The following is a 10,310-nucleotide window of genomic DNA, read 5'->3' as shown; positions in this document are numbered from 1 at the left end:
ATCATTTGTGGCAGCACTCTTGCTGCAATTACCATTACAGCCACCAGTCATAACTAAATAACAATCAGTGAGCCACCTATGGCATCCTATGTATTGTGTACGGGGGTTCAAGCATTACTGGGTTGTGAGTGCAGGAAAATTTGAATGTGTCTTTGTCGTGATAGTATCGTTTCATTGTTGTCCTCTCTTTGAAGTTGTCTCCATTATTAATTGCAAAATCAGCTGTTTTCTGCAGTTAGTAGATATTGATATTGTAAAAATCATCTTGGCGGTATTTATGAATGTTAGTTCTGACTTTAATGTAGAAAAAAAAAATTGTCCTTCTGTATTCCACAGTAACCACTTTTAAATGAAATAATCGACTATTGGGGTTATGATTTTGATTGTTGACTTAACCCGTGGAGGACAGGCTGATTTTGCTACAACACGCATTTCCCATAGACACCTGTCCGAGTATATTCGGGACTAGTCTTCAATGGGTTTAATGAAAGTCCTATCTCTTCCAATCAGGTTCTCATGCAAAGTCCATTGAGATGGTGGCAGACAAAACCGCTGATGCTGCTGCAATCAACTCCACGACACTGAGCTACCAGATGAAGTTGCATCCGTCGTTAGCAGAGAAGCTGCAAATTATGACGTCATGGGGACCCCTACCAGTGCAGCCCATCGTGGTCAACTCCAGAATGTCAGGTGAGTGAGCCAAGGGACAGCAAGTGACCTTTGACATCCACCTGCCCTTTGACAGTCCCATGCACAACTCATTCAGTCCCTTGCCAAGTGTTCATTGTTTACTCCTGCAAGACACTGCTGAAAAAACAACAACAAACAAACAAAAAACTTGATCTGGACCATAGAAAGTATTCAGTAAAAAAAAAAAATGCCTCACACAAAGCTACGTCATGCATGTGTAACTTGAGGAGGGTTGTGATGCGAGTTACCAGGATAATAAGTTGCTTTAATAGAGTGTTGTGAAATCAGAAGCGTAAAATAATTTTGATCTTAATGCATACTACTTTTATTCCAGAAGCGCCCTCCCCATGTGGTAGTGGGTAGGTAGAGCATTGTGTGATAATTGATCATTCCCAAGGAATCCAATTTTCCAACAAGCTGCGAGCAATTCACTCTATCATGGAAGATTGTTGGATACTGCTGTGGCCCGAATTGTTGATTATCATTAAAGATTATGAAACAACCATAATCTGATATGTTCCGAAACTGTAGTACTTCCAACTGCAAACCAGTTTAGCTAATGATTTGTAGTTTTGTCATTACGCAACTGACATCGCATTATTTCAGCATTATTTCACACATTTCTTATGCATATAAGTGTCCATTTAAGAGCTAGAATCAGTTGTTCTGCAGGCGTACAGAAACTATGTTTTCTCTCTCTTCAATGCAGATGAGCTGAAGAAAGAGCTGACCAATCACCTCCTCAACATGCACAAGGAGAAGGTGTGGAAGCTACGCATGGAAGAGTTCACACTCAAGCAGTTCGCTCCCGTCGACATGATGTTCTACCACCAGGAGGAGGATCTGCGGAAGGAAGTCAGCAAGATGAGCATAGAGGGCACTGTTTACTATTAACGCCAAGGAAAAAAAAAAACGACCAACTCGCCACCAGCTCGTGTCACGCTTTTCTTCAATGCTTTCCCGCCACACTGAGTGTGGCCCTCCATTTTCAGGGTTCAAAGAGTCAGGTATTACAGAGGTTTAAATTATCGTGCCATAATTCCACACACCTCTGTAGCGAGAGAGAGATGTGTGTGTGTGTTGGACGCACCGAGCTACGGCTCCGTGCACTTCGGTGGGTAGAATTTCCTCAAGCAAAGCAGCCCTGATGGTGCACATGTAGCCAGAAGATGGGCTCTGGCAACGTCGAGAAAGGTGGTGCGTCCAGTGCTGCTCAGGTTGCTTTGTGATAACTCCTTCATAAGTTGCAGACAGTGAGATTGTTCTGCACCCAGCTCTCTTTTGACAGCTTTGTATACTGTTGCTGTTGAATAAAGTGTTTGAAAGCCTGAGGAACTACCTGTCAAATAGTATCTGAAATGTAGGCCCATGATGGACTGATAGTGAATGTGTGTGATAGCATTCTGTGTAATTTATGTCGAGCAAAACTTTGTACAAGACTTGGTTAATATCTCAAAATATAAAAATTCTATCAATTTTGCCTCGCAAAGTCATCAAGGCTGAAAGTGCTGTTCTTCGCCATGTTACAGTAGATGGCATTGAAACATATCTAGACAAAGAGAATCGTAGAAGTTTCTTCAAAATAGGACGAAAGGAATAGCAATATCAATGGAACTGCATGCAAATTAGCTGAGGTGATGGCATAATCTCAGTAACTCTAATTTGCATTGATACAAAAGTATAATCAGAAATCTTGCTTTTGTTCCATTATTGAACAACTACATTTAACTGCATCTCTCCCCCTTAACCATCTTTATTTGCTTCCTGGGTCTACTTTTGATGAAATTTATACTATTCTGTTGCATTTTCTCTACTTTTAAAAGCCAACTTTAACCCTAATCCCACCAGATTTTTTGAGGGACTTGAAACCACTGGGGGTGGCTTTTTTGGCCCCCCCCCCCCCTTCAGATCTCGGTCGTGGATCGCGCGATCCTCACGAAAATTTGCACTAAGGTAGAGACCAACGTTTTTGGGTCAAAGAATTTTTTTCAAAGGGGCGTGGCTTCAAAACGGTATGCCCGGGAGCGACAAATTTGGTCTCAAAAGTTGCGCGATACTTGAAAGAAAAAAGTCATAAAATGTCGCGGCGAGAACATCGCGCGTTGCGGAATAATCACACGAAACATTGTCGGGGTGGCCAAAATGTTGGCAGGGTAAGAAAAAGGAATTTTAAAACTTTTTTCCACCTGGCTGATAGATGGTGTAACGGGATGGGACAAGATGTTTGTATTAAACTGTAATGCCTACTTTCATTTCGCCCCACTGCAGAATTTTGGTGAAGGCAGATGCTCTATTGTGACCAAAATCCTTCCAATAAATGCTAACATTGTACCTCCCTACATTGGCACTTGCATATCATATGTAACTTCAAACAAAGAAACAAGCAAGCACACTGTAAAACGAAGAATGTTCGCGTGCATTTTAATTTTGCGAATTTCGCGAGCGCCAAGATTCGCGAAATTAGAATGCACGCCAAAGTTCTTGTCTACACTATATGCATTGATGGCCAGTGGCAATTCGCGAAAATTTCATGGCACATAAAAGACCGTCAGCTCCAATTCGCAAAAAGTTTCATGCCGTGAATATACATGTTTCATGTTTTACAGTATAACAACACAAATCAGGATACCTGTGATGCAAAATACCTATGCCTGATGGCTGAAAAGCACACATTCCCATTTTGTTATGCATGACAGTGTTGATTTTTGCTTTATGGGAAGGTGCTGAGCTAATGTGGGTAAAGAAAAAGAGACATTTGGGACAGTAGGTCCTAATACTTCAAAAAAGAAAGCAGGTGATCTCATTTGGCAGTGTAAGCCAGTGCTGTGATTTCAAGAATGAACTTCCAAAACTTCCTTAGACTTTCCGTGTATACATACATTTTTCATTTTTGTAGAGTAAGAGGTATGAAGATGATGTTCTTATGGTTTTCTGTCATGCCTAGATCTTGATATATCTTGTTAGCCATCAATGTGAGTTGTGAAATTTTATATACGCACTGTACTGATTTTGTTTCCATCACATTTTTGTTTGTACATGAAGATAGTCTTAACTGTGAGGCTAAGTTAATTGACAAAGTGTACAGACAGGATTTATGAATGTCACTGTATATGCTATATATTTCACAAATTTAATGTTTCACAAGATTGAGATCTGTAAGACACTTCTGCGATCAGCAGCCATATTGTTGGAATGAGAAAGAAGTATCATAATTTTTATAAGAGAAAAGTTAACTATTTTCCACCTTCGAGGAGATACATTATTGCTTTTTTTTTAAGGGAGGCAATATTTTTTTGAGTCATTAATTTCACATGTATCAGTCAACTCACCAAATTCGCAAAAAATTGAAATGCCACAATATATACTGTACACTGAAATTTTCGCGGTGGTTTTATTTTCGCGAATCGCCTTTGAACCGCGAAAATAACAACATGCGAAAATAACAACGCGCGAATAACTTAGTTCAGTTAGACCCTCGCAACCGCGAAATTAACAACACGTGAAGATGTCCTCCAAGTAGCAATTCACAAAAATATCTGTACGCGAAAATTTCAGCTCGTACAGTACCGTGTATACAGTATGTTATGACTTGCAATGGGGCTGTTTTACGCGTTGCCCCCGAGTATGATATGTTTATTAACTAATTCTGGAATAAGTTGCCAAATAAGATAATGGATTGTTTGTACTGTAAATGTATGCTGTAGAGTGTGTGTAACCTCAAAGGTGTCGTACGAGAGTTAAATGTTAAATATAGGAGTCAATTTAATTATGTGTTTTACTACTAAAAAACAAACAGGAAACATTTCGTATAAAAGGAGAATTTCTTCCATAGACTTTGAGACTGATGGACAGCCGTAAAAGCATTTGTTTTCTTTTCTGTGTTTCCTTCCACCTACAGGAAATAGTTTTATAGTGTCAGTGTCCATCACAAAAAGTTCCCTTTATTTTTTGCTGCGGCAGAACTATTGATATTTAATGCCCACAGACAGTACCCCATCTAGCGATGTCCACATAACATGCTGCTGTGAGTTAGCCTATAGGCATTATTTATTTCATGTGTACACTTCAAAGTCTTATCACCATGTTTACTGTAAATGTGTATAAACCATAACACTGTGTTAATGCAACTGACAGAAATCTGTTAGAAGGGTCAGCTGTCTCACTGCTGTCTGTCTGTCTGTCTGTCTGTCTGTCTGTTTGTCTGTCTGTCTCTCTTTATTGTCCCCGCCGAACGAGTTCGAGCAGGGGACTATGATTTCTTTCTGTATGAACATTCTGGTAGAATCATGAAAAATATAGATATGATGTATTTAATATACTGTGTGTAAACTGTATGGTAGTTGCTGTACAAGGGAGAATGGTCTTGAGCTGAAAGGATCTTTAAATGTGTGACTTGACCCCTTTATATGTGCCCTGGTGCTTAGCTGTAATTTGTGTTTATCAGTGTTTCAATGAAATCTTCCAAACTTGACTGAATATCCGAGCTAGCTACCCTACTCGGGCATAGCAACATGCAGCACTCCAATAGGGAGGCTGTAGGTAATCATTATGCATTGGAAGCTGATTTCCATACATCTGCACAGTAAGGACAAACATGGTATTTTTTTTTTCTCACATAATTATCGTGACAGTGTGGAACCGTGGCATGGTGCAGAAATTCACACTCTAAGCATTAAGCAAAACTGAGGAAGTAAACTCTTTTTTTTTTAACAGTTTGTATAAGATATGGACACTACATGTTGTGAGAAATCGACAACTGGTTAGAGTATACGTGCTTTGTCTATGGGAGCTGCACGCGCGGGTGATGAGTTGCGTGCCCCTTAGCGCACAACTATTCCGCATCGTTCGCGTTTGAGGACGATAGCTACAATTTTTCCGATATTGATCAGTGAACTTTTGGTTCTAAAAGAATCTTCAGCATTTTTCCTGTATGTGAGTGGGATTTCATAGAATTTCAGTCGCGAAATGTGATTCAAACATGCATAAATATTAACTATAAACGAGGTGCGGGTCACTCAACTATAAATTTGAGGTAAAATGTGAATTTTTTCGTGTTTTTACATTTTTATGTGGCGTTTTTGCGATTTCGGTCCACACAAAGTTCTGTGAGGCTAATCTACGAAGTCTCGCGCGTACAGAATGTCATTAGTACGCAAAAATGTGCGTGTCCGGTAATACCATGGTGTCCGGTGACACCATGCTTGCCCCTACGTCTACTCGTTTTGTGCGTGCCTTTCGCTGTTATGGTATACTATAATCAGGAATACTACAGTGGACTCCCGTTATAACGAAGTCCTCTGGACCGCCATTTTTCTCTCCCTATATCGAAATTTCGTTATATAATTGAACAAATAAACAATAGAAATACATAGAGCGGATAATGTTGCGGCTTTAATTTTTACTTCGTTGTAACCGGAATTTCGTTATAACTGTGTTCGTATAAGACTATTAAAGATTTCATCTGACGCCACCAGACGGGATGATGTTATGATGTCAGCACCCCTCTCCCATCCCCCTTACTATCATAGCACACTTATCTTCACTAACTTTTCAGCTAGGAAAAGGTTTTGACCCGTCCCCCTTATAAAACAAGAACAACAGCAATGTATTTTTTTATTGATTTGTTATCAATGCACTGTTTCTTCCTAACTCTCCTCAACCTTCCTAGTATAATGGAACAAGTCAAACCTAACCAGCGCAGTGTTGTCCTGTCCCGATCTACCTTCTCGGGGACGGGACGCTTTGCGGGACACGCTCTCGGGAACCAGAAGGCCACATGGGGAGCTATGTACAATTCTCTTGTCGGTAAGAATTAGATATTGCGCTAAAACTTACGTTTGATCTGCCAACTTCTAAATGCTTTTAGTCATTGCACGATATAATGTCTTAAATCTCCCCCTTAAAAAACAAACAAACAAACATGAATAAGTTAAATAAGCAAATAAAATGAAAAGTTCTACCATTTTTTTTTTTTTTTGTAATTTCACGTACAGCATTTTCTCTGTGTGTCTACGGGAAGACGATTATTCAACGTCACCTACGTTTATTTTCCCGATCGACCGGGAATAAGAGCTCATTACTTTTTGCATGTTCAATCACATTGTTTCGTACTTACAAATGTTTGCCCTGCCAGTGCCTGTCCTTGGAATTTGAGAGAAATTCTGAATGCAGAAGTTTATTTACTGTTAATCAAATTGTTGTTATGTCTTGTCATTTGTCTTTTCAGCCACACTGGAGTTCAATCTCTTTGGAATCCCATATGTGAGTAAATCGATTATAGACTTTCTTATCATATACTGCTGTATTTGTATCATGGTTTTTAAGGTCCAATGCTCTATATGGTCATTCATTTCCCAACATCATCAATCCCGATCCTTGCATACGTTATTTACCATGTTTACTACTAGTCTAATGACAATGTCGGAAAAAAGGTATACTATACTTTCCGCTGGTTTTTAGAGCGAAGGAAGCTGGAAATGTAAATTTTTGTTGAGCTACTGAATTGTCGAAATTCCCAAGAAAATGTGGATGGATTTACAGTGCCTTTGTCCCTCAGGGTATTTTCTTAATGGTTTAAAACAACTCTCGATTCATAAAAAAAACAACCCAAAAGATTGTCTGCGAAATCATTCACAATGGACATGATAATTGCTTGTGCAAAGGTCTACATCTTCGCTTGACCAAACTTCATACCAACTTCATTTAATAAATATATCTTGTAGTTGTATGAGACCCCCATTACAGCTATTACATCAGAGACACCCAGTTAATTTTGAGAAGAGAATTGACATGGATAGTAACAGATCGTTCTTAATTGAAGTTTATTTTGCCATAAAATCTCTTAAGAACTAGACCTCATCTTCAGTAAAATCTCGTGTCTCGTTGAATCCTCTCGGCCAGGTTGGACCCAACACTTGTGGTTACTATGACAACGCGGATGATGAGTTGTGCATCAGGTGGACCCAGATGTCGGCGTTCTTCCCAATCTTCCGATTCTACAAAGCTAGGGGAACCGAGGTAAGAGAAAACAGAAGACATAATCTACCTTCATACGGTGATCCTTAACTTCGAGGATAAGCGAACTTCTAAGATAAGCTATGGGGCGCCAAGTGTCTCACGGTCGATTTCGTTACGAAATGGCAATTTCATAACAAAAATCGACAGCACGACACACTTGGCGCCCCACAGACGAAGTTTCACAGTCTGTTGTGTAACACAGAGTGTTTATAGTCGGTTTTTTGTCATCTTTAACGTTTAAGTTGACGATGCGATTTAGAATATTATGTATTTGTATGTTTATGTGCTTATATTAGGCGCTAATAGATGTGAACAGGTCCACTGGGGGAACAGTACTCAGATCAGTGAAGTGGCTATTCTGTATAAATGAGACTGGATAATGATAGTTAAAATAAAGAAGTAATAATAATGACAACAACAACAATAACAATAGCAATAATAATGTAGAAGAAAATTATAGTAATGATAGTAATTCTCTCCTACCCCACCCCCCCCCCCCCCCCCCCCTTCCCATTGCAGCATGCAGACCCGGCCGCTCTTGGCGCGGACTTCATCAACAACGTCCGGTCGGCCATCGACACCCGCTACCAGCTGCTGCCGTACATCTACACCCAGTTCTACCACGCTCGACTGGACGGCTTCACCGTCGTCAGATCGGTGGTCAGCGAGTGAGTATAGTGTGACGTCATGATCCCATTCTGACATCATGATGATGTAATTTAAAAGAAAAATAGCAAGTTACTCTCGATTTCCTATTAAACCTATGCTTTAAATCAAGCGTATAAGTATCTTTATGAAACAGATTTACGATCAATGTTGATGGTGTGCTCGATTCAATTCAATTCAATTCAATTCATTTTATTTCCATACTTCTCATTTGTGGACATTATAACAGAAATCAAACAAGTTCTTTCACCTTGTAAACAATGTGCAAAACACAACAATATACATGGTGATAACACAGTAATTATATGTAATAACTGGTCAAATTCGAAATCGAGATGGGGTTGATCAAAGAAAAGTATGGCGGGACCTACATGAAAGCAAGCTTGTTTGGCTGTAAGCCCCGAGTAATAAGTGTTTGTGAAAAAGAAACGGAGAACGGATAGTAGATAAGACCAGATGATGTAAGGGTGCCAAATAAGAAAAAAAAACCTAAAATGTGAACTATTACTGTGACCGAGATATCATTGGTTTCAGGAGGACAACATGATTTGCATAATCATAAGATTCACTGAGTTATGCTGAGTTATGCTGGATAAATCGAGAGTAAGATCAATCGTAACCCTTCATGAAACGGGCCCCAGGTGCCCTTACTACTCAGTATATGTCTTTTACTCTGATGGAGGACATAAAGTCAAGATCAATACATATCACATGAAACATATTGAAATGATTTCCTGTCTCTTTTACCAGGTTCCCGTCCTTTGAGAAGAACGTGTGGGACGTAGACTGGGAGTTCTTCCTGGGACCATCCATACTCGTGGCACCAGTTCTCGACGAGGTAATTGAACGGTTCCAGGACAATTACCCCCTGGACTATTACCCCAGACCTTTCCCCTGACCATTGAACATGTCTTTACCTTTGCGTGTTATGACAAGCGACTATAGGTTTATAGGTCAGGATAATTTACATTCCAATTTCGATGAAAACATCTATAGCGACAAGCTAGAATTTGTTTAACATATACTGAAAACTAGAATAAGTACACTGATAAACGTTAACAAAAATCAGAAAACTTAGAAGTTAACCTTTATAACGTATGCTCAAAGTTATGACTTAGTTTGATGTGATTTGATTTATGGCTTTATGTGTCAACATCAAAAGTTAATAAATATAGAAATGTCCATTTGATCCAACGATACGTTTCATCTGCACAACAATAATGTTTGACAAATGGGACAATGATTTAAAAGACAAAAAAAAAAAAACACGAAATATGAATTAGATTTTAAATGTGCTGACAAAGACAGGATGGTCTCCGGAGGCATGCTATTGGAATGCGGCAGTATTTTAATAGCGACATCTAGAGATGTGGAAACGTCTACCACCTGTTACACTTGAATTGTCTTGCTTGTTTGTTGTTTGTTTGTTTGTTTGTTTGTTTGTTTGTTTATTTGTTTGTTTTCGTTTCTAGTCACTTTGCATCAGTCGAGCAGTGGTTCAGTAGATTAACTTTTTTTTTTCTCCTTCACGTTTTATCTCCTCTCTTCTCTCCACGCAGGGTGATACATCTGTCAACATTTACATTCCACATGATAGATTCTACAATTTCTACACCGTAAGTACAGAGCTACGACTGTCTTGAAGCCTGCTGTAAACTGGCGTTTTAGACAGTGAAGTGGCATATTATTATTATTGCTGTTATCATTATCTTATTATTGATCATCATTGTTATTATCATTTTGATTATCATTACTATTGTTATTATCATCATTATTATTATCATTATTGTTATTATTGATAATATTCAAAATTGTTTATTGATATTACATCATGATCACAAATTGCTACTGTGAAAATAAATGCTATTTTACTGCTGTTGCTAAATTATCAACACCCTTATTGTCATAAGTATTATTGGTATTAGTCATAATATACA

At 38.9% G+C, this 10,310-nt stretch overlaps 2 protein-coding genes across 2 annotated transcripts; both read left to right on the top strand.

Annotated features, from left to right (window-relative positions):
* Positions 1-504: 504 nt before the first annotated feature.
* LOC139714947 (uncharacterized) lies at positions 505-1,584 on the top strand. The gene is made up of 2 exons (XM_071626595.1): positions 505-690; positions 1,400-1,584. Exons 1-2 carry the CDS (start codon positions 534-536, stop codon positions 1,582-1,584), a joined length of 342 nt encoding a protein of 113 aa, XP_071482696.1. The 5' UTR covers positions 505-533.
* Positions 1,585-6,362: 4,778 nt separating this feature from the next.
* On the top strand, positions 6,363-9,989 carry LOC139714946 (lysosomal alpha-glucosidase-like; the record flags this gene model as incomplete). The annotated part of the gene is made up of 6 exons (XM_071626594.1): positions 6,363-6,495; positions 6,917-6,951; positions 7,591-7,707; positions 8,227-8,375; positions 9,124-9,211; positions 9,933-9,989. Coding segments are annotated over exons 1-6 (579 nt in total), but the record flags the coding sequence as incomplete, so codon positions are not given.
* Between the last annotated feature and the right edge of the window lie 321 nt (positions 9,990-10,310).

Source organism: Diadema antillarum, unplaced genomic scaffold (genome assembly GCF_040938485.1).
Source record: "Diadema antillarum isolate AM-2024a unplaced genomic scaffold, OU_Dant_1.0 seq00002558_RagTag, whole genome shotgun sequence".
Taxonomy (NCBI): domain Eukaryota; kingdom Metazoa; phylum Echinodermata; class Echinoidea; order Diadematoida; family Diadematidae; genus Diadema; species Diadema antillarum.
Note: the sequence above shows the minus strand (reverse complement) of the source record. Positions and strands in the feature narration are given on the sequence as shown.

Coding starts and splice junctions, on each gene's coding strand:
- LOC139714947 (XM_071626595.1), top strand. CDS start 534: ATGGTGGCAGACAAAACCGCTGATGCTGCTGCAATCAACTCCACGACA. Junction 691..1,399: donor GGTCAACTCCAGAATGTCAG/GTGAGTGAGCCA, acceptor TCTTCAATGCAG/ATGAGCTGAAGAAAGAGCTG.